Here is a 24,738-nt window from a genome sequence, read left to right on the forward strand (position 1 = left end):
AGGTGCAGGCGATGATCAAGTATAGAATTTGGTATAATGTGTCCTCAGTTAAAAAAAGGAGATTCCTTCTTGCCTTTCCAGGCTAAAACAGATATTCCCTTCTCTGGTATGGTCTACCAATTCTACAGCAAAAATTGGACTTGGTGGGTAGTTTGTAGCTCCTTTGCCAGAATCTTTGCAACTTTGTGAATCCAGAAACACCACTTTTCATGGGGCTGTCTCCATCAACTCACATGAGTCTAAAGACAACTACACCCACTCAATGATACACGGATCTTGCTGGTGGAAATCTGCTTATTAGGCCAATATGGACCCACATCTGCAAAGGCATGCATATAATCAAGCTGAAAAACATAGTTCTGACTTACCATGAATCTGACACAATGCAGCAGAACAAACATAAAACAGTGTGAGAAAATAAGTACAAAGTAAGCAAATTGACAAAAATGTTTCCACTTTTTAACACAAGAAAACAAATACAGAAATTGTTGTTATTTAGAAAGTTTGTTCTCCAAAGGTTTACATTTGGTATGCAAATAGTGATTTATGTATAATAAATGTTTATAAATTATTTACAGGTTTTTTAAAATGAAAATATAAGGTAATCCATTTTCTGGCCATTAGAAATTGGGGGAGCATTGGGAGAAGAGATTTGTATTCAACTTCCATAATGCTGTTTTCAATTCCTTATTCCTAATGCTATAGATTAATGGGTTCATAACTGGTGGAAACATGCAATAGAACATAGAAGCAACAAGATCCAAAAGCTCTGTGTCACTTGATGATAGTGACACAGAGCTTTGCTTCAGATAGACAAATGAACCGCTAACCAAATATAAAGATATTACAATAAGATGTGGCAAGCAAGTTGAGAAGGCTTTTCCCTTTCCCTGGGCAGAAGGAATTTTTAGAACTGCACTGAAGATTTTAACGTATGCATAAACTATTAGAGCAAGGAAGATAAAGGCCAGAGAGGCACCAACACAAAGAACCCAAAATGCAATGAGATATGAGTCAGAGCAAGCAATTTTGAATAGCTGTGGAATTTCACAGAAAAACATATTAATGTCATTTGAACAGAACTCAATTGTGAATGTACTGCCAGTATATACTGTGGAATAGATAAGCCCTGTAATCCATGCACTGATTGCCATTTTGACACATGCTTTCCTGTTCATCACAGTCTCATAGTGCAGAGGATTGCAGATAGCAAAGTAGCGGTCATATGCCATGATGCCAAGGAGGACAAAATGAGATACAGTGAAGAAGATAAGGTAGAAAACCTGGCAGATGCATCCATTGTATGAAATGGTCTTGGTGTTCATCAGCGAATTTGCCAAGGATTTGGGAACTGAGACAGATATGGAGCCAAGGTCTTGGGATGCCAGATTGGCTAGAAAAAAGTACATGGGTTTGTGAAGCTGAGGACTGAAAATTATGACTGTGATGATGAGGAGGTTTTCAGTGACAGCAATCAGATAAATGATCAAGAATGTAATGAAATGAAATGTCTTCAATTCCTGAGTATCAGAGAATCCATGCAGAAGGAATTCCACCACTCTAGATGACTGGTTGAACATTGTACGGCTGTGTAGTACCTGCAAAGAGAGGGCACAACCATTTTAGAAAGGAGGAGGAAGAGGAGAAAAATGTTTTGATGCATGCTCCCCAATGGAACAAGTAGGTTGACTTAGATCGCCAATTAACCATTGCTTGTTTAAGAAATAATTATTGTTTATTTATTCAACAAAATGCATAGTCTGTTAAAAATGTAAGTGTTTGATATAGAGTATTGTATTCCCTCCTGGAAAACCCCCCCAGATAAAACAAGAAAAAATTAAAACTAGTAGACTTCATAAAATTCCATGTGTGGGTTAACTTGTCAACAGAAAGAATGTTTTAGGAAACATTTTAAACAGTCCAAAGAGAGATTCTATTTGATGTTCAAAGCAAGGAGTTATAAATATTGGTGCTACTCTGAATATTTCATCCCTGATTAAGAACAAAGTTCACATGGCATTGGTACAACTACGAAGTGCCACAGGTTGGAGCTATAGAGTTTGAATGTGTGAGGCCAAGCAAGTCTTCAGATAAACTGACCCCAACCTATTTAGGGCTTTATATGTTAACAGTAACTCCTTAAACTTGGCATAGTAAGGAATTGGCAGCTGGTACACTTATTTGAGCAAAGGTGCAATGTGCCCACATAATCTCACTCTTGTTAGCAATGATGCTGCAGCATACTGTCCTAACTGTAGTTTTTGTACCAGACACAAGGAAAATCTCACATAGTATACATAGTATATATATATATCCCAAATTACAAGAAAATGATTCAGGATCTTTTGTGATGGGCAGCTTTGTGTTAGTTTTTGTGTGTGTTAGTTAGTTAGTTAGTTAGTTAGGCAGAGGTGGATTTTGTTCTGAACAAGGTGACCCTTAAGCCACTATTTCTGCCAAATTTCAGAAGGATAATGTTTTTTGGAAAACGGTTAGAAAATAGCCTACATGAGAGAGGTACTCCTTGGTAAGAAACCTTCCAGATTTCTGACAAATAGATCCAGGGAACTTGGTGCTGAGCACCTTTCAATTTGCTGGGGATGAGAGATCTAAAAGGGAATTACATTACTGGAGTATCATTGCCTCAACAACTCTGGCTAAACTATCCCAGTGCAAGCAGGGCCACTATTATTATACCAGCCAAAACTGAAAAAAGGTATTTGAATAATCCCACAGCAACTATGCACAAAGAAGGGGTAGTGGCAGGCTTTGGGGGCAATCCCTGTATGTCTTTGCCCATGTCAGGTTTCCAGTATGCATAAACAAAGAGGGACTTAGACTGACTCATTCTCTTCAATGTCTCTTCAATGGGAATAAGGAAGCACTGGAAAGAATATTCTCTTTATTGAATGGAATGGTACCATTCTTGGTGATATGGCGACATTTCTGCATATCTAAACTTTGCAGACTTTTTGACTAGAGAATCCATAAATATTGGAATAAAATTGGAATAAAATTTGCTTTTTATTAATCAGGTCGCCAGTAAACAGACTGAAAAGTATCCCATGAGATTGACTTACCAAGCTGTTTACAGGTAGATCTTGGGTATTTTCATGCATGTTTACATTTTTCTTTTTCCTGCCTGATTGTGATCTGTGTTTTCTTTCTGGGTAGCCACTGTGATTCGCCTTTTCATCTATGTATCATATCCTTTTCTCTCCACAGCTGTTTGAGAGGCGATCTCTCTTACTTTTCTCTGTACCGGCAGAAAGAAAAAGGAGATGCTGCAATGAATTTTATCCATATTCATTTCCATCCCTCCCAGGAGTCTAATCAAACTCAAAAGAAAAGACTCATGGGTATGTGGTATGTTTGTATGTGTTTTACTGTTTACATGTACAGTGGTACCTCGGTTTATGAACACAATTGGTTCCGGAAGTCTGTTCATAAACTGAAGCGTTCATAAACTGAAGCGAACTTTCCCATTGAAAGTAATGGAAAGTGAATTAATCCGTTCCAGATGGGTCCGCGGCGTTCGCAAACCGAAAATTCGTAAATCGACGTGTTCATAAACCGAGGTTCCATTGTAAAAAGATTCCATGGAGTACCAGATGATATAAATTCAAGCAATAATCACAATGTCACATGGGGTTTCTCTCTTTCTTGTTCCTTTGCCATTAACAGTCTTGGGTTTGCCACTGAATAATGTAAATAAATGCCATCGAGGTAACTGCTTTTCAGAATCATCCCTACAACAAGAGTGTTTGTTATGTCCATAGAGACTATTAAAAGAGGAAATTTGGCTCATACGAAATAAAAACACCTGTTTTTTCTTCCATTGACGCCCCTCATCCAACAAATTTGGGAAGCCTTTGAAGTAATCCAAAATCCTGACAATCTTGTTCATAGTGAAGCAAATGTGTGATGGATGCAATGCCAGGCATGGCCAAACTTGGCCCTCCAGATGCTTTGGGACCACAACTCCCATCATCCCTAGCTAACAGGACCAGTGGTCAAGGATGGTGGGGATTTCATAGACCCTACAAGCCTGCATAGACCCTACAAGCCTTGGTTCCCTTTCAGAACTGTGAAATAATAACATCTCTTAATATCTCAGCATCTGAGTTCCCTCTATCTTGTTCCTTTTTTTTAACTATGTGTCTTAAGATCCCAAGTGCCCTTCTTAGCATGTGCATTCCTTTCAGCATCCAGCCGATCCATTTTACACCTCAAATGTGGGATGCACTATTGACCATATGACTCTTCTGTGCCCTTAGGCCCTTGTGTGAGTAGTCTTCTACCACACAGAATCTCAACTGCATGGGAAGCTTTCATGGATATACTGGGCTCATGGTCGCAGAAGTTTATTTTACTCATATGAGGGGCAGGGAAGCATTGCATGGCCCTTGGGTAGAGCTATAACATCCTCCCAGCCTGTTCCTACCCAGCCAAAAAAAGGAGTCATTTTGCAGAATATTCTCTACAGGCTTGTGTCTGGTGCCAACTCTTGCTCTTATGGCTTAAAAGCCCTTTGTTCACATGTTTTGGCACACTTGAATTATTCTGCAGTTTGTCTGTGATATTTTCATATTGTGTAGAAATGTGAAACAGTGAAAACAGAAGCTCATATCCTGCTACGACCAAGATGGAGAAAATAAGAAAATTGAGTCAGAAGGCAGAGATTATGGGCTGCTTTCCTTTCCCTTACTAAAGGGAGAAGATAGTTTTATTGAATGCTTCCACACTTATAAAATTGCTATATGTTTAGAAAATGTTCAGACCAGGAAAAAATGGATTTGCAGAACCTTCAGCTTCAAGTGCTAGCTGTTTTCATGAAGGGAGGGGTTTTCTTGCGTTACAAGAACATTATCCCTGAAATCTTATTGCATACAATCCAGTCCCACCCTTTCAATCTATAACCTGACATGAGACAATGAGTAGAACTGACCTACTGTCAAGGACTGGTAGCACTCCAAAGAGTGTGGGGTGGAGGCAGGGACCAGGACAGATAACCAGGAGAGGTGATTTGTGGGGTTTTACACCACCTGCAAGGCAGGAGCCAGGAGAGACGGAGAGTCAGGGCAGCCTGAGATGGAGGAAAGTGTGCCATATGTAGCAGAAGAAGAGGCTGTTGAGCCAACAGATGGGTCAGTAGACTCCCCACCTTCCCCCATTCTGCTGTCTCCTAGAACCGGGAAGGTCTTGAAGCAGCGGCTTCCACGCAGGAGAAATCTCAGGTTGCAGGCACACAACCCATCAGGACGGGGTTTGGAGGCTGGCAGTGGAGGATGGAGTCTTCCTGTTGCTGCAACTAGTCCACAGGGCCTGGACCTGTGGACATCCGCCTTGAGGCTAGAAGTGTGTATGAGTGTGTATCCGGAGCACTGTGGAAGCTACTGTACATGCTTTTCTTGTCAATAAAGACTTAACTATCAGAGGTGTGCCTTACTTAGCTAGGAAGGGCAAGAACACCTAAATATTTTTCCATTCATCCATACATGGTGAACATCCCAGATGGGAGTCGGGCTGCAAACATGCTTAAGGAACCTGGGACAAGATAATGGTAAAGGAACTGGCACATCTATGTTGGTGGGAGCTCTAGAATTGGTGGGTGAAGGTGAGAAGCAGGTAATTTGGCCTGCTGAATTGCTCTATACACACATAGTTACAGAGTGCCCCCAAAGGTCCTACACCCACCCCACTCCCCCACACTAATACAGCATCCATGCACAAAATCACAGCACATTTGTTTTAGCTCTGATTAAATGAATCACTGGACTGCAAAGGGGATGTATTTGTTTAAAGACTTTATTCATTCTCAACAGTACGACTGTCATGAGAGATGAAGATTATGGAAGAATCACATCCTCATTTCCTTTGAATTAGAAGGGGGACATTTAACAATGAAGCAAGCATTCGAGGGCGCTTGAGCATATTTGGACTTTATCTCCAGGATTCTTCCATTGCTGGGCTAGAAGAAAATAAGAACCAATAAATGGTTTGCAGCAGTAAGCGAGAACAAGTCCCAAGGCTAACCTGCAGAACATTTTAGAAAATAAAAAGCTACCTCACTCAATTCACACAGTCCCATTATATTAGTTACCTAAAGATCGTCCGGTAAGACGGAGTTGATTCTTCCCACTTGAGAACGTTCCACTCATAATGAGGGAAGATAAATTCCAGGGAGACTCAGATGTGAGTTTGGGGGGGGGATCTTCTTCTACCATTCCAAGTCTGAATATCAGGTTGAAAATGTGGGGGCTGGGCAGGTTACTTGAGTTCAGATTGTCCACTTGATAATGTAAACAGTTAACTGCAACATGTAGGAACAATGTGTGTTTGCAACCATGTATGTGTGGTGGATGCAATAGACCCTACAAACCTTGGTTCCCTTTCAGAACTGTGAAATAATAAAATCTTTTAATATCTCAGAAGATGCATTTCTCTGTATCTCCAATGGGAGTGTATTACATGAATCTGGAAGGCATGCTTACTAAATGATTCAGATATGCAGCCTTCTGCCATAGCATAATTATGCATTAAACTGTATACATGTACCAGTTGTGTCTACACATGTAAAATGTTCATATGTTTGTGTGAAAGAGCGTACACTTCTTTGTGTAGCTCAGTTATTGTCTATACAGGTGCACAGACTGTTGAGTGATACAAACTGGGTTTGCCCCAGTTATTTGTGAACACAGATATTGTATGCAGATTGTGTGCTCGTATAATGTAACACGAACATCCATAATGTCATGTTTGGCTACGGCTATGTATCAGGCATGTAGCTAAAACAATAGAGAACTAAATGATTCTGGAAATACAAAGAACAATCCACTAACTTTCAATGCAATCATGGACCCCCGTGCATAACTGCATCCACAGCAGGTACCAGGTAGCTATTGATTACATCCCTTCTTAGGGCTTTCCATCAGTACAAAATCACTGAGACACCCTCACACAAGCCTCTCTTCCACATCTGCTCACCTGAGATGTTTAGTTTTCTCCAAAAGCAGCTCGGGTCCTCTCAATCAGTTTGGGACCCTGGAAGGAAAAAAAACCACACGATTCCCTCAGACATTGTTAAGGAAAGTATTCCTCATAGTTCTTTCACTGGATGAATAGTTAATCATGCTAGTTTAACAGCCTCTCATAAATTATATGGAGAGTCAGTTCTACATAAGCAAGGAGCTTAAAACTCTGTCTCATCACCCACAGTCTCACTTTAATTGTTCAGCAAAAACAGCTATTACAACTCCATTTGTCCAGAGCACCACATCCAAACAAAGAAACATATCTTTTTTTGTTCTCTTGCTCACACCTTAACCTTCAGACCCAGGCCCTGGTTTCTGGGAAACTCATTGCCAAATACTTGTCTACTAGATTTGGACAAACAGAACTGCATTGAAGTGATTCAGGAAAATCTGGGCCTTGGTTGACCCAGGCCCCAAATGGCTGCAATGTGGACTGTCCAGAGAGAACTGGGGCTGCCAGAGGCAGGAAGACGGAGAAAGTATGAAAAGGAGTGACCTAATAGACAGTTATGTCTTTGTGGGGAAAGGTAGGAGTGGGTGGGTGCCAATCCTATCCTGCCTCTCCTTCCTGTCAGACTCTTCCTTCTTCCTGTCCCCCAAAGCAGCACCCCACAGGGTCAGATCCTCCCACTTGCCAGCTGTGCAGTACAGGTTGCTACTCCTTCACAAGTGGCTTCCCTTTCTTGCAGGGAGGCCACTCGTGGAGCAGCAACAAAACTTTTGCTGTTCCTTCTCAAGCAGCCTCCTTGTGTGCAGAGAAGTCACTCAACAAGGTGCAGCACCCCACAGGATTAAGTCCAACTGGAGGGGGAAAGAAGGAGATGCAACAGCTCCTAGCTTCTCCTGCCCCTTCCTTACTGTCTGCTCTGCTCCTAAATTACTGTGGGAACAGATCCAGGGTGGGATAAGTGGTTCACAGAGCAGCACAGGGTAGGTTGGCCTGATCTAGGGGTTGTAGATTGGGACCACAGGATGGGTCAGAGCTGTCTATGAACAGCCCTGTTGTCTACTGCTTTGGTAGCTCTCAGTCTTCTCTGTAGCAACCCAGTTTAATAGTAACCTACCATTTTGTAGCCAACGGTTGTTGTTGTTGTTGGTGTGTGTGTGTGTGTGTGTGTGTGTTGAACACAACCGTATACCATCACATGCTTCCCATACACAAAAGCATCTGAGCTAGAATGTATTCCCCCTTTCCCCATTTGAGTATTCTGTTCTTTCATTCTGGACGATACTTCTGCACTTGATCCTTTCTCTGCCTTGTATTCAGTGCAGTCCTAAGGACATCTACTCACAGTCTTGATTCTGAATTAGTATACTCAGGACTTTTTCTAACTGGAACTCAGTTCTGGCACCTCTCAGGTGGGTGCCATTGCCATTATGAAAGAATAAGGGAGGTGTTCAAGGTGAGTTCTGGCACCTCTTTTTCTGGAAAAAAAATAGCACTGAGTATACTCAGCGGAAATTTAAGTCACGTGGATTATCTCTAATCTAGTCTCCCATGCCTTCTACTCATGGTGCTGCTTCCAACAGGCAATCCCACTAGTTGCATCCCTTTAATGAAGACATCTTCTGAGGTGTGTCTTCTCAGAGAGCTGCAGAAATGCCTGTTTGCCACACATCACTGACTAGGAGTTCAGGGCCACACATTCATCTTCCACCACATGCCCACAGCCTTGTCACACTGCCAGTGAAAGAAAAAAATGATATGGATACTTGTCTTCTTCTTTTTTTTAAATACCTCTTTTGCAAAACATGTATCATGCTCAGCCTCTTCGCAGCACTGTGTCATCATGCCTTGGAAATCTACAATCAGGCTCGCTAGTTGTTCATCGGTGATTGTGGGCTTGTGCTTTATCAAGTCGACAAGCTGCCTGCAATGACAACAAGAGTAAGTTGGAGGATGGAATCGTTAGCCTCATGAAAAGTGATGAGAAAGTAAAAGCAGGCCAAGCATTTCCTATCTTCAAAACATCACTTCAAAAATGGGCCATTATGATCACTTTAGGTCACCACTAGGGATATTATGTGGGACACGGGTGGCGCTGTGGTCTAAACCACAGAGCCTAGGGCTTGCCGATCAGAAGGTTGGCAGTTTGAATCCCTGCGGCGGGGTGAGTTCCCGTTGCTCGGTCCCAGCTCCTGCCCACCTAGCAGTTTGAAAGCACGTCAAAGTGCAAGTAGATCAATAGGTAAACACCGTTTCTGTATGCTGCTCTGGTTTGCCAGAAGCGGCTTCGTCATGCTGGCCACATGACGTGGAAGCTGTCTGTGGACAAACACCGTCTCCCTTGGCCTATAGAGCGAGATGAGCGCCACAACCCCAGAGTTGTCTGCGACTGGACCTAACGGTCAGGGGTACCTTTAGGGATATTATAGGGTTGGAAATGATGTTACAAGGCAGGAGACAATGCTTCCCCTCTGAAATGGAAGGTGAAAGGTCCTAGGGAACAGAGGGGCAGGAAAGGCAAAAACCCAGGAAATATTGAGGGAGGAGGGCTGAGAAGACAATAGGATAAAGGAATGGGCGTTCAAATAGGAGAACTTTCTGAGAAGCCAAAGAGGGTGGCAGTGTGTAGGCAGCAAGGTGCATTTGGTCAGAAGTTAAAGTGGTGAAGAAAGCTAAAGTCCATAAACACTAACTGATTTGAAATAACCAGCCAAATATTGGGCTGCATGCTTCTGGTTTCTTACTTTTGCTTCTTGCGCTTCAGAACTTCTGCATCAGCTGTGCATAAATCTGCATTGAAGGTGAACAGGTCGGGAGAAAATGGTATAGGGACATATTCTGGATCCGGTCCTAAACTACTGAAACATTCCCGACGGAAAGTTAAGGAGTCACTACAGCATTTGCACACTTGTTTGTTGATGTGATGTTCTTCATGTCGTCGACATATCTCTCCAAGCACAAAGGAGACCTGGAAGAGTTTCAGAAAACAGTAACCAAAGGGGTCAAAAAGCTGAACAACGCCCCTATGAAGAAAGACTGCATTTTAGTTTAGGGGGAAAAGGCAAGCAAATTGAAGTATATATCATTTGGGGGGGGGGGTGATAATCTAGCTCTGTGGAAGGGGATGTGTGAAGAGTACCTGTAGGGTAGAGTTATTTTCATCTGTATCCTGACCCTGAGCTGGGCATTCGACCTCTCCAAAAAGTCCTTTGTCATGATGGGGATAGAAATTGCCCCTCCCAGTCATTAGCTTAATAATCAGATATGCATTCTCACTGTAATGCAGTGCATGGCAAATGTGTCTAATTTTGTACTGCACATGTGCGAATGCTCTGTGCGTGTATCTTGCAAATTTGTGAAAGGTGTCGCCTTGGGCCATAGCCACCATTGACATGAAGTCCACACCCAGCCTGAAATGTTTGACATTGTACTATGCTTTTATATGTTCTGTAAGCCACCCAGAATGGCTGGGGAAACCCAGTCAGATTGGCAGAGTAAAGTAGTAGTAGTAGTAGTAGTAGTAGTAGTAGTAGTAGTAGTAGTAATATGTCACATGTAGATTAGATTTTTGCAATATGCTCAATGTAGGAAGGGATTTTATGGGGGGGGGCAGATTTATTTATTTATTTATTTATTTATTTATTTATTTATTTATACCCCAGCCACTCTGGACAGCTTCCAACAGAAAAATGAAATAAAATAATCTATTAAACATTAAAGGCCTCCCTAAACAGGGCTGCCTTCAGAGGTCTTCTAAAAATCTGGTAGCTGTTTTTCTCTTTGACATCTGATAGGAGGGCGTTCCATAGGGCGGGCGCCACCACCAAGAAGGCCCTCTGCCTGGTTCCCTGCAACTTGCCTTCTCGCAACGAGGGAACCGCCAGAAGGCCCTCGGTACTGGACCTCAGTGTCCGGGCAGCATGATGGGGGGTGGAGCGATAGGGGTGGAGACGCTCCTTCAGGTATACTGGACATGAGGGTCTCATGGTGTGGAGCATGATGCTCCAGCATTTGTTGCTCTTCTAGCTGGCCCATACCTAGGAAGCAAGTGATGAGGGACAGGCAATGGGCACAGCTCTGTCTCTATGGCCTCTTAGCTAACCTGTGCCCTTAGATGCAGTGGACAATGCTATCCTGTTACCAGCAAGAGCCTGATGCCATTGTGAGGGGCATTCGTAAATGGAATAAGAGGGATGTCATTTTGTACTTCACCAGAGACATTGCAGTATCTTGGGCTGATCATGGCTGTTCTGTACTTCTCAGCTCGATTCCAATAGACTGTCATTACATTTAAATCCCCAAACAGTTTGGGCCCAGGACACTTAATGGAATTCTGGGGTGGTGGGTGGGAAGGAAAGGGGCAAGGACAGACAGAGAGGCAAATATGGAGAAGAAAATGCTCACATATTTCTCAGCACATGGCAGTTTGTGGGCTTCATCTTCGTTGCAGCATTTGGAAGCAGCTTTCGTGAGTCCCTTGGTGTACTCGTACAGTTCGTCAAATGTCAGCTCGGGTGCTCTCTTGGTGTAGAGGACCAGCATTCTGCAAAGAGATCTTAGTCAGAGGACATTTGGGATGCCATGCTCATCTGAGGTGGGCTTGCAACAGTGCTATTTTTCTAGAAAAAGAGGTGCCGGACACGCACCATGAATGCCTCCTTCGTTTTCTTAGAATGGCAAGGGCGCCCACCTGAGAGGTGCTGGAACTCAGTTCCAGCGAGTTCTGGCTTTTAAAAAACCATGCCTTGCAGTAATGAGGAAATTTCATTGTCTTCCACAAGTTGGAGAAGACAAGTGAGGCTTCTTTTAAGGACTATGGTGGGACTATGGGAAAAGGAGTTTCATTTCAAGAGTTCTTCCCATCCCCACAACATCTTCTGTTTCTACCTAAGCAAACACACAGATAGTTTTTACCCTGATTTTTGTTACACAGCTAGTAGGACATCATATTACTTAGCTGATGGTGAATTCCTGAGAGAGATATGAGCAACAACTAGAACTCTTACTCTTCAATAGATGAGGGGGCAATCATTGAAGTTCTTTTGTCTCAGAAAGGTTTTTTTGCATCCTGAGGTCACTTGAATTGTTGAGCATCTTGCCCCTTTTCACAAGCTGGAAATCTTATGACAATAAAAAAACATACTCATTTTGGAAGAGGTAGTCTCCTGTTGTTGCATGCAGAGCACAGTTTTTCTTCATCGTTTCCACGGTGTCAGAAATGTGTTTTTTGAGCTCTTCTTCCTGAAAGAAAGGAGAATTTCTGATATATGTATATTTTTAAGAACAGAACTATAAGAAAAGATGCAGCTTTGAGAGGAAGCTTGAACAGGCCCTGTAACATGCCTTTGATGCAAAAGAAGACAAGAGCTTTCTTGAAGGTAAACATAGATGAGGATTGACAAAGGCATTTTTAAAAACATACAAATGGCTAAATATGAAATTTCACAGCATCATTTCCTACAATGTAAGTGGCAACACCAGAAGAATCCATTTGAGGGAGATAAAGGGTGGCAATAGCCTATTATGAGGCGACAAAGGAAAGTCATATTTATGGCAAAATATGTCTTCAAGTGCAAATTTTATCTTAACATTTACATTTCTAAAGCTCCTTTTTGTACATTTTTGGTACAGGATCAAACAATTCAGAGAAATGTGAAATCCACAGGATGATTACATTTAGTTCTATGCATTATTCTGAGAGGAGTGAATTATATCATTTTGCTTAAAAACATGCACCTCAGGAAATTTTCTTTCTGTTATCTGAACATAGGCAATGCCTGACACCAAATGGTTGCTTTGCAAGAGTTGGTGTATATCTGCACTGGATTTTGGTATTCTCAAGCACAGGCCTTTGAATATGAGGCTGTGTGAGACTGCTTAGCAGCAGCATGCTTAAACCAACAGGGGCAAGCCACCTACAAAAGGGAACATGGAAGAAGAAGGCCCAAAACTTGAGGATTGAAAAGCACATCTTTGCCATCCTAAAGTTCCCAGGTCCAACCCTTTCCATCCTAGGTAGTCCTAGGAAAGATCCCTGCCTTGTAAGCGCTAGTTCTACCTGTCCTACAAAATGTTCACAACCTGTCTTCTGGGTATCACAAAACAAGCAAATATCCTTTGTATGGAGATGAATCATAACCCACCCCATGGCCAAGGCACTCCACAGTATTCTCAAGAGGGCAGCACTTATCCAACAAATCCCCGTAGCCTTTGCCAAGTCTCACAAGCAACTCTGGAGATAACTCTGGGTGTCTCCTGGAATATTCATACACAAACCTGAAACACAGGAAATATCCCATTAACAAAGTATGAAGATGAGGATGACAACACCAACGGAAATAAACATTGAAAGGAAACACTTTTCAGCCTAAGGGCTACATTCCCTTCTCAGCAACCTTCAGTGGGTGGGAGGGAGGGGAGGCACTGCCAGGGGTGTATAGGGCTAGAGTCAAAAATAATTGCAGCAATAAATGTGAATTGTACATTTGTACAGTAAACTAGTCACTATGCACAACTCACAAACCCATTTCTATACAACTGTTGTTGTTGTTTAGTCGTTTAGTTGTGTCCGACTCTTCGTGACCCCATGGAGCAGAGCACACCAGGCACTCCTGTCTTCCACTGCCTCCCGCAGTTTGGTCAAACTCATGTTCGTAGCTTCGAGAACACTGTCCAACCATCTCGTCCTCTGTTGTCCCCTTCTCCTTGTGCCCTCCATCTTTCCCAACATCAGGGTTTTTTTCCAGGAAGTCTTCTCTTCTCATGAGGTGGCCAAAGTATTGGAGCCTCAGCTTCACGATCTGTCCTTCCAGTGAGCACTCAGGGCTGATTTCCTTCAGAATTGATAGGTTTGATCTTCTTGCAGTCCATGGAACTCTCAAGAGTCTCTTCCAGCACCATAATTCAAAAGCATCAATTCTTTGGCGATCAGCCTTCTTTATGGTCCAGCTCTCACTTCCATACATCACTACTAGGAAAACCATAGCTTTCACTATACGGACCTTTGTCGGCAAGGTGATGTCTCTGCTTTTTAACATGCTGTCTGGGTTTGTCATTGCTTTTCTCCCAAGAAGCAGGCGTCTTTTAATTTCGTGACTGTTGTCACCATCTGCAGTGATCAAGGAGCCCAAGAAAGTAAAATCTCTCACTGCCTCCATTTCTTCCCCTTCTTTTTGCCAGGAGGTGATGGGACCAGTGGCCATGATCTTGGTTTTTTTGATGTTGAGCTTCAGACCATATTTTGTACTCTGCTCTTTCACCCTCCTTAAAAGGTTCTTTAATTCCTCCTTACTTTCTGCCATCAAGGTTGTGTCACCTGCATATCTGAGGTTGTTGATATTTCTTCTGGCAATCTTAATTCCGGCTTGGGATTCATCTAGTCCAGCCTTTTGCATGATGAATTCTGCATATAAATTAAATAAGCAAGCTAAAAGTATTATTGAGTTAAAGGACACATTCCTTCCAGGCAAAAGTCCTTGAAGGAAGAAGTGAAATGATGCTAGTAAGGGGTGAGGCCTGTGTAGAGTCTTTCTTCTTCTTCTTCTTCCTCTTCCTCTTCCTCTTCCTCTTCCTCTTCCTCTTCCTTTTTGCCAGATTGCCCTAGCCAATCTGGTGCAGTATGGAGGCTGTGCAGGTCACATTTGATTCCGGGTCTGAGGTTCAAATATATATATATATATATATATATATATATATATATATATATATATATATATATATATTTGAAGTCAAATATATATATTTGAAGTCAAAGAACTTCAAATATATCTCAGCAATACTTCAACTTTCATGTACATTAGATATGAAAATCCCAATTAATATTCAGAGGGGTGTGTGTGTGTGTGTGTGTGTGAGAGAGAGAGAGAGAGAGAGAGAGAGAGAGAGAGAGAGAGAGAGAGAGAGAGAGAGAGAGAGAATGTTTCAGACACTCCTGATCCAAATCAAGGACAGTATTTTACACAACAGAGGAGATTTTGCAGAGTGATCACATTGTGTTGCTTCCAGGAATATTATATGGGGAAAATACAGGTGTCACTGTTGGACCCCTCTCCCCTACTGAATTTTGCCACATTAGCCTTGGAAAGATGACTCATAATGATATCAAGAACAACTACAAAAACTACTACTGCTGTCAACAACAGCAAATACTATCTGAGCTCTCATCCCTCCCAGAAAACTACCGTGATCATACAGAAGTCCTAGTCTGTGCACTGCTCTCCCTGAGTGTACAGAGTGGAGGAATAATTTCTGTACTTGCTTCTGTAGCAACTTAGCTTTCCTCTTCCCTGCCCCAGCCTGCTCCTTCTCTACTCTCTCTTTCATGCCTTCTCCCTCTTGTCTTCCTGAAACTTTGTTCCAGTCATTGTTTGGGGAGATTTATTTGCTCAGATAGTTATATCCAACTGTCTCTCATTTTCCCCCCAGTCATACTTCAACACCCTGTTTGTTTGTTTGTTTGTTTGTTTGTTTAGCTGAAACTCAAAACTCCCTGTAGGGGTGAATGAAAGATTGTGTGGGATTTCCCTGGCATACTTTGCCTTATGAAGATTCTGGTTGTCAGCATAGTGTTGGCACACTTCTTTGTTATCAATGAACTCTCTGACAGTGGGAGAGAGATCTGCAGGCTTGTCATCATTTTCTGCATGGGCTAGGCAATCTCCTTGTTCCAGCAAGCTCTTTTCACAGCAGTCGTGCACTTTAGAAGATATAGTGGCTTGATGTGAACAGATGTACTTTGACACGTCAGCCTGTAAGGAAGGAGGTTCAAAAGCATCTGGTCAATATTTATGGCAGTGATCTGGCGGACCTGGCTTGGAAAGTTAGTAGCTGTCGTCGTATCACTATTATTGTGCAATATAACAATTGTTATCCTGGATATTAATGCAAGTCACAAAACCATAATTGAAATAAACTTATTTCAACTGGAATAAATTCATCACTTTTACATTGGCCTCACTGGTACCAAGGCGGAATGGGCACAGGAATGAAACTTGTTATTGCTTCTGGTCAGTAAACACAAAGATTCAAATGCAGTTAATTTTCTTGCACCCGATTCTTTCACAGCAGAGTTTATAAAGACAAAGACTACTTTTCTATTCCCACAAGCTTTGGGAAACTGACTGATATATGTACAGTTTTAACTTTATGAATGTTTCATTGTTGTTTTTAATTATTGATTCCCCACCACCACCACATGCTTTTTTCTGTTACTATTTTATCAGTAAGCTGCTGTGAGTCCCAGCCAGGGGAAAAGACAAAATAAAAATAAATACAATAATGATGATGATGATGTGCATAAATGAGCACACATAAGCACAGAAAAGAATAGGTCCTATAAGCCTTATGTCTGCCTGACCCAACTCTGTTCTAAATTCAGTAAATGGCAAGCAACTGGCTTTTCTGAGCAATAATGTATTGCTGGGTTGAAGTCAATTACATTGAAATTGACAAAACTTACCCTATCAAGCAAGCACTCCAGAGTATCACCCTTGCAGCATTCTGCGTAGGCATGTACAATATCCTCAGAAAGCTTGAGAACTGTGGGAAGATCTGCCTTTGGAAACTTTTGACTGAGCTGAGCAACTTTTCTGAAAAGAAAATATACAAAATGTTGTGATTATGCCAAGAGAGATGCATGGTATCTACAATTTAATTCTAGTATTATCAGTAGGATAAACATATTGTGCCCTACAATCAAACGTGGGTTGTGTGTGTGTGTGTTTTGTTAGAAATGCTGCCTATCTGGGCTGTGTGCTTGTGTGTGTTGCTTTCAATGGCTCCACACAAACAGATAAAAGCTCCAAAATCGAGCATTGGGTACAAAATTTAGCATCCTGAGAATCCCCCATATTCTTCCTTCCTTTCTTGTTGCTAGATAAAGTGCCATGTCCCAGGAACTTTTCTGATGTCCACATTGCTCTTTCCTAATGCTATAATACTATGAACACCTCAAAAGGATGCTATCTGAGAAACAAGTGCAATTGGCACATGCTTTGCATTGATATATTTCAGTCTTGTTTTTGTCTTTCTCAGGAACACTTAATCTATGTTCCATGTTTCCCCTAAAATAAGACGTAGTCATAAAATAAGCCGCAGAATGTTTTTAAAGCATTTGCGCAATATAAGCCATACCCCGAAAATAAGACATAGTGATAGGCGGGTGAGTAGGAGCGCCCCGAGCTATCAGGACCCAGCAGCAGCAATGCCAGCCGCGGCAGGAGGAGGCAGGCACCCGGAACTGGCTGCTGCTACAGCACCAACAAAGTGCACAGCAGCGCCGTACAGAAGGAGAGCGCCGAGCACCCCGAGCCAACAGAACCCAGGAGCTTAATAAAAGTAAGGCCCCCCCCAAAAAAATAAGCCATAGGCTTATTTATTTGAAGAAAATAAATATAAGACAGTGTCTTATTTTAGGGGAAACACGGTAGGTAATTCACTCTGCCCCACCTCACCCCCGATGCAGCTAAACTTACAGAGCCCGCAGGGGCAGTTCTCCAAGCTTCCTGCGGACAGAACATATCTGCTTTTGTCGAGCAAAGTCTTTTCTCAGATACTTTGAGACTTCTGTTGCCTGTAATAATAATAATAATAATAATAATAATAATAATAATAATAATAACACTTTAACATCAATAATGATGATGACAAGAACAAAAACGGAAATCAGAAGGAAAATGTGTTTGACTCATTCCAAAAAATTTCCAAGCTTAAAACCATGGAGCCACCTGGGATGAACAAAGACATCGGATTCTTATCTCATTATGCATGATTAAGCTTTCTTCGGCACCTCAGCCCTTGCTTTCCCCCTGCAGGACCTATTGCAGTCATCAGCAGTCGTTTAAAGCCATCAACAGGTTTACCACTCCTATCAGCCCATCACCCATTCCCATCAACCCCCCCCCCCGAATATACATAAGGGTCTGCTTACTTCTGTTTCAGGGTATCTGACGAAGTGTGCATGCACACGAAAGCTCATACCAAAATAAAAACTTAGTTGGTCTTTAAGGTGCTACTGAAGGAATTTTTTTATTTTTCATTCCAAAAAAGTTAGGATAGGTGGAAATGCAAAGTTTTTTAAAATAATAATAATAATAATAATAATAATAATAATAGTGCCACAACAACATCCATTGCAATACTATTGGACAAGTTAAAACACTTTTAAGTTTCATTTAATTCAATTAGAATCTATCAGTCTGTCTGTCTGTCTATCTATCATCTATCTATCTCTTTCATCTCCTTCCCTTCTAGTGACATTAGTGGGAGCCAAATGAGCAACTAACATAGCTGGATAGGAATGGTAATTGACAACTGCTTCTAGCACCAAATTATACTGGACAGATTGGTACGTAGCATTCAATATTGTATAAGCTTGTATTAGTATAAGGGCTGGAAGACTTAGTTTTGCCTGCAGTGAGTGACCAAGGAGCAATTATGGCAAGAGAAGGCCAGGAAAGAGTGGGAGAGAGCATGAGAGAGAATTTTGACTTGCATTGGGCTGGCTTAGAGGTTGGAGCATTTATATTGAGGGAGGGTGTCCCAGTTAATCAGGGCCAATGCTTTTTTTATTGCAAAAGGAATTTTTAATAAGTTTATTTAAAAATAAGTAAATTACAAGTTACTTAGCTTTCACAAAAACCAGGAAGTACCATAGGTTCTAACAGTTTGCGTTCTGTTATTCCCCCCATACAGGGGAATGCTAAAGTCTGAGGAAGAATTATGAGAGGGATAAAACACCTGCTTTATAGGCTGAAGGCTTTGGGTTCCAATCCTTGGCATTTAGAAATAAAATCGTGTCCTCCCTGAAAGAGGGCACGTGTTGTGGTGAGACCTGGAGACTGACCAACTGTGTTGTCGATGGGTAAGATTGGACAGCCACAACACCCAATTAGTAGGTCCCTTGCTGTGGGGTTCAATCTGGCCAATGGGGCGCAGACCAAATGGATCGAAGGACCTATATATACCCATGCACGTGACCCAGAGCTTCCTCTTTTGGCTCGTGCATTCGGATCACCCACCCACCTCTCCCTACTTTTAGGGCATTTTGCAATTGACCTTGCTATATTGTCGTGTGTCTTCTGTCATTGGGACAGGGGCATGGCAGGAATTTTCCCCACTTGACTGATTGGCTGTTGCCTTTTGGGTTTCGCCTGCCGCGTAGCAAATTGTCACAACTTGAAAGGTTGCGGATAGGCACTGGTTCAGGTGATAGGGATGGGAGAATGGTTTCACCATCCCTATGTGAAGGGTATCACTGTTAAAGGAATCCAGGGACTCAACTGGTTTGGTCAACCCCTGAGAGGGGGTTGTGCCCATGCCTGAGTCCAGGGGAGCATCGGGGGGGGGGGGTTGAACATAGCCTATTCCCGGCTTTTCGCCTAGCCAGGTGTTCACCCTTGGCTGACCTATGCTGGTGCCTTGGCCAGCGCTACCTGCAAGGGTGCAGGGAACGAGTCAAACCAGAGCCTATGCAACCACTCACTTTCTGTATTCAATAAAGTTGTGGCCTAAATTCTTCCAAAAACCAAACTAAAATGAGTCAAGTGTGTCTTTATTTAGGGGTGGAGGTCTCTGCGTCTAAATGTTCAGATTGGTGCAGGGAAGGAAAAAACAACCACAACAACTAGTGTGTGAATCCCAGGAGTAGACAAGATTTGGTTAGATTGACCAGTAGTCTGAGCAGGTAGGAAAAAATATCCTAAGAACCTAGCAGAGGTGAATTCCTTAACCATCAGCTACATTATCTGGATGATAACGGAATACCTTTTCTGCAAAGCAGGCGTCTTTGTCAGCTTCCTGGCAGCAAGTTGTCAGTACCGCCTTATATTTTGCAGTTCCTGCAAAGATGGTGGAGGTCTTTGAGAAAGGGTATCTTCTGGCAATTTCATAGGCATACCTAGGATAAAAAGTTGCCTTTCAATAACACGAACTGCACTTTCTTGCATGAAAAAATGTGGTAGTGAGCACCTTTATAAATTAAGATGATGATATAAAGCAGAGGGAGGGCAATCATTTATCCAAGACTACTAAGAAGAAGGAAAAACAAATAAATTCAAATTCCCACAATGGAGCCCCGGGCTGCAACTGTGCACACAATTGGGCTACTTAAATCCAAGAGATTTCAATGCAGGAGATTTGTCAATTTGTAGTATTCCACATCACTTCCTCCAATAACAAACTCAAGCAATCCATTCAGATGTCTATGGAGCCCAAACAAAACCATTGAGAAGCATGGGCATGCCACCAAGATTTGCAGGTGGCGCTGTGGGTTAAACCACAGAGTCTAGGGCTTGCTGATCAGAAGGTCGGTGGTTCAAATCCCTGCAACGGGGTGAGCTCCCGTTGCTCGGTCCCAGCTCCTGCCCACCTAGCAGTTCAAAAGCACATCAAAGTGCAAGTACATAAATAGGGACCGCTCCAGCGGGAAGGTAAATGGCGTTTCCGTGCACTGCTCTGGTTCGCCAGAAGCAGCTTTGTCATGCTGGCCACATGACCCGGAAGTTGTCTACGTACAAACGCTGGCTCCCTCGGCCTATAGAGCGAGATGAGCGCCGCAACCCCAGAGTCGGACACAACTGGACCTGATGGTCAGGGGCCCCTTTACCTTTACCTATTAAACACACACACACACAATGCCAGATATCCCACCACACACCAGCTCGGTAAGGACTGGGCATACTCAGCTGCCACAGCATATCAAGTGTTAGTTGGGAAAGAAAAGGAGGAGATGAGTGAGACTGGAATGGCAAATCCTAGATGAGAGTGTGTCTGGTCAGCAAGCTAGAACCCTGGCCAGGAGAAGGTGGGGATAAATTGCAGACTGGCTGGCTAGGACACTGATGAAGGAGCACTGCTACCTAGAGGTGAGGTTATCTTTCATTTTTGACAGCTTGCATGAAGTAGCAGTCAGAATTTGCAATTATCTGTTAGATGATTTGAAACAGAAACTTGTACATCTTATCTGCGTTTCATTCGTCTCACAAAGGGCAACCAAATCTTCAAAGTTACAGCATAGAATCATTCTACTTACCTTCCCAGGGTTTGACGTGGGTCTGCTTCAAATGCTTTGCAGCCTTCCTCTGAAGATGGTTTTTGAAAGGGAGGAATGAATCCTTGAGTTGCATTTTTATGGGCCAGAATACAGGCTTGTCTATCTGGGTCAGCTTTAGCACAACAGTCAGAAAATCCATATTTCTCAATAATTTCTTGCTCATGGCAAAATTCATCCACAAAAACGGTACCCTGGTTGAGGGAAGCAAAGTGTTCTCTCAATTGATTGCACTTGCAGTCGCCTGCTTGCTTAGTCCACATAAACAAAACATCATTTTTTGGGGGGGGGGGGGAAATCCATATAAGCCTGTTAAATGTTAAACTGGCAGTTGTCAATAGAATTAAGTTTCTATATTACACATGGTTTAAAGGACAGTCAGCAGACAGATCTATTGAAAAGTTAAGTTGGTTTATAAACCGCTGGAATACCCATACCAAATTTCTTGATAGACTCTTTGTTTGATAAAGTTATTTTTTATGCATGAGCCCTTATTTTCCTGTTTGACCACTGAGATCATCTGGAAGAGTTGCCCTCTAGTTTTCAAAAGCCTGATTAGCTCCAAGTATAAGTTGGACATATAGGGTCATGGATCCCATGTTGTGGAATACTATTGCAGCAGAAATTTAGCAGGCATCCTTGCTGCTAATCATCAGACATTTCTTGAAGACATTTTTGTGTTGGTAGGTCTATTCTGCTGAAATTTTTAAAAGATGAACTAGTCATCTTTATAATTGTTCCATATTCTTGTTATTGTACTTTGTACATTTTGTACATGGAAACTTTGTTGTACGTTGCCCTGGTATGTGGTGGGGTCTACAAATATTTTCAATAACCTATGACTCAAAATGTTCCTGCCAGTGAACATGGAGAGGGAGATATTTTGAGCCAGGAGACAGAAACTGAAAACATAGGCTGTCCCTCCTTGGGGGTTTTTAAGCAGAAGTTGGATGGCCATCTGTCATCTCCTGCCTTCCTTCAAAGTCTGCTGCACTGCCCCTACCAAAGCAGGTGACAACATTAAAATGATAGAAACCATAAAATAAAAACATAAAACGTTAAAAATAATCTAAAAGCAAAATACTGTAACATGTATTTTACTAGATCCCTGAATATCAGATAGTAAACCTGGATATGTTCCAACAAGAAACGTAACCTGCTATTAAAACTAATAAGTTCCCCATTTTAGAGGGCTACATATCTGCATAGATCAGTTCCCAATATATTTGCTTTCTCTCTACAGTTTCATTTCTATGTTCTCTAAATTCAGCTCCCAAACACTTACCAAAGGCTTTGTACATTCTGGGTCTGATTTTTCATCAGCGACACATTTCTTTTGAAGTTCTACAATATCGTTCATTACTTTTGACACCTCTTCAAATGTTGCTTGTTGCAGGACTTGAGAGTACAGGACTAAAGCACTAGAAAATGCATACATGATTTATTTTTAAAAATGTTACCTCTGTGATAACAATAATCTACATGACTTCTAAGAGCAAGCACATTCTTTTGAGTGGTTAAAACCAAATGGCACAACTGGGTAGATGGACATTAAAATGACATTTATACAATTCAATGTAAGCAAAGATTCCATTATATATATTGGGGCAAGGAATCCTAACTTCATATCTATATGGATAGGGTCTCAGTTTGTAACAGACCAGGAATGGGAATGCACCCGAGCTCTGGTTTTCAAAATATACAACGAGAAATATTAGAGGGAAAATAGGGGCCTCATGAGACAGAGAAATTAAACAGTCTTTAGGAAGGAGCTGACCTTATTTATGTAATTGGCCAGTATTTATGTAATTATGTAATTATGTAATTATTTAATGTATTATTTATGTAAGTATTTATGTAATTGGCCAGTTATTGATGGAGAATAAGTCAAGCCAGGATTATTGCACTATTTAATAAGTCCTCCAGATTCATTATATGAGTTTGTGCAGATTAATTGACTAGTAGTGCATACAGTAGCATTTAAATAAAAATGATTGTGATAACTTTAAACTTTAAACTAAGATAACTTTAAACAGTTATGCCTTAGGAAGATATTGTTCTAGGCTTGTTGAGAAGACTTTCTTTGCTGAAGTGGTCGTAATGGTGGGAAAGCTGCCATTTTAAATTCCCCCGACACCGCATAATACACCACAGATTTTCTGAAATCTTAAAAAAAGAAGCTTCTCAGACACAGCCGATCAATGCAGGTGTGCTTATGAAAGACACCAACAATTGTGGGCTCCACAGAGATGGTAAGGTATTGGCAGTTTCCCAAAGGGGCCTACTGGTGACACCAAGCCTGTCCTTAGGGTCATCAGAGACAATGGGGAGTGACCTTTCTAAGACAGTTCTTACCCTCTGCGGGTTATTGTTTTTAATAGTAAGGCCCTATTTGATAAATAATTAGAATTGTTGAAAAATTAATTGAAGGGCAACCCGATTTATTTATCAAGTGATTTTAAATCAATTAATCTGATTCGTCAAATAAATATTGGATTATAATGTTTACCAATGTGCCTAGCTTCATTTGATAATAGCTTCATACAATTTTGTTATTGACAGTCCAGAATATTAAGCTAGTAGTAGTTCATAGCCTCTGTATCTGCTCAGGTCATTTGGAAAGAAATTTCCTTAAAAGACTTACATCCCTCGAAACTCATCAGCTGTCACTTCGGTAGCTTGCGCTATGGTGTCCTGATGTCCTGTAAAGAATACAATAATCAAAATTTCACTCAGTGCTTCTAGTAGTGCAAGCATTTGCACGTATCATCAGACCAAAACACTATTGAGTTGGGTAGACTTTACACAGTGGTAAATGGGTATAGAATTCCAGCCATATTGAGTTAAAAAGAGAATGCAGGCATCCATCATGCCTCTGGGATGCATGAGCCTTGCCCAATACTTCAGTATCAGAAATGAAGTAGCAGTGGGCCCCTCCTTGGAGGGAGGAGACATTGGCTGCTGCACCTTCCTTTCTCTGCACCCTTAAGAGTGGGAAATCCTGCTGATCCTATGGACCTTGGGCACCCTCCTATGGACCATGGGACTGCACTCGTTGAGACTTTAGTATGTATTAGTAATCCCTGTGTTTATCGTGCACTTGACTTACTTTTCTATCACTATTAAAAATAAGGTTCAACCCGCACATTTAAAAAAAAAAAATCACAAAGGCAACGCTAATCTTACCAACCAAAACAAACTGGTTTATGGCATCGTATGACATAAAACGACATATTACCTGCATGCCGGTACCGTCTGGGTAGGTGCTTTGACTCGGCCAAGCTTGCCAAGAAAAGAAAAGAAATGAATGTTACCCACTTCATGGTTCCGAATTGTTTAGGGGCTTTGATGATGTGAAAGGTAGAAAGAGCAAAGGGGTAGAGGAGCTTTTATACTTTATCACATGCATGTTGGGTTAATGAGAACCCACCTCACGGTCGTATACTTGGTTAGGACACAATAAATATCCCTGCTAATAATTACATTAATAAAATATTTACACATTATATTTGTCAAGGGGGTATCTTGTCATACAAAGTCTGCCAAAGTTATTCCTCCACCCCAGAATCAGCACAAATAGACATTGGCCTTATCGTACTTCAAAGAATTTAAGCAAACTGCCCTCTGGGTTACCCTATAACTCATATACCAACCTTTTCCCCTCTCAATATGTTGTCCAAAGGTGAATTGAATTGATCCAAGTGGGCCTT

At 41.8% G+C, this 24,738-nt stretch overlaps 2 protein-coding genes across 3 annotated transcripts; both read right to left on the reverse strand.

Moving 5' to 3' along the window:
* Nucleotides 1-439: 439 nt before the first annotated feature.
* On the reverse strand, nt 440-3,256 carry LOC118094150 (olfactory receptor 14A16-like). The gene is made up of 2 exons (XM_035134201.3): nt 3,081-3,256; nt 440-1,598 (listed from the first exon to the last, which is right to left on the reverse strand). Exons 1-2 carry the CDS (start codon nt 3,117-3,119, stop codon nt 621-623), a joined length of 1,017 nt encoding a protein of 338 aa, XP_034990092.3. The 5' UTR covers nt 3,120-3,256; the 3' UTR covers nt 440-620.
* A 2,534-nt stretch (nt 3,257-5,790) lies between these two features.
* Nucleotides 5,791-24,392, reverse strand: LOC118094159 (alpha-fetoprotein-like). 2 transcript variants are annotated; one of them, XM_060281537.2, is made up of 15 exons: nt 24,267-24,392; nt 23,673-23,730; nt 22,314-22,449; nt 21,011-21,222; nt 19,744-19,876; nt 17,454-17,551; nt 16,439-16,568; nt 15,514-15,728; nt 13,125-13,257; nt 12,125-12,222; nt 11,386-11,524; nt 9,726-9,949; nt 8,773-8,905; nt 6,988-7,044; nt 5,791-5,966 (listed from the first exon to the last, which is right to left on the reverse strand). In XM_060281537.2, the coding sequence occupies exons 1-14, from the start codon at nt 24,349-24,351 to the stop codon at nt 6,997-6,999; spliced, it is 1,842 nt and encodes a 613-aa protein (XP_060137520.1). In that variant the 5' UTR covers nt 24,352-24,392; the 3' UTR covers nt 5,791-5,966; nt 6,988-6,996. The 2 variants fall into 2 exon arrangements, with proteins under 2 accessions (XP_060137520.1, XP_034990101.1); XM_035134210.3 differs by having other exon boundaries at nt 5,791-5,971.
* Between the last annotated feature and the right edge of the window lie 346 nt (nt 24,393-24,738).

The sequence above is a fragment of the Zootoca vivipara genome, chromosome 12 (assembly GCF_965207765.1).
Source record: "Zootoca vivipara chromosome 12, rZooViv2.hap1.1, whole genome shotgun sequence".
NCBI lineage: Eukaryota > Metazoa > Chordata > Lepidosauria > Squamata > Lacertidae > Zootoca > Zootoca vivipara.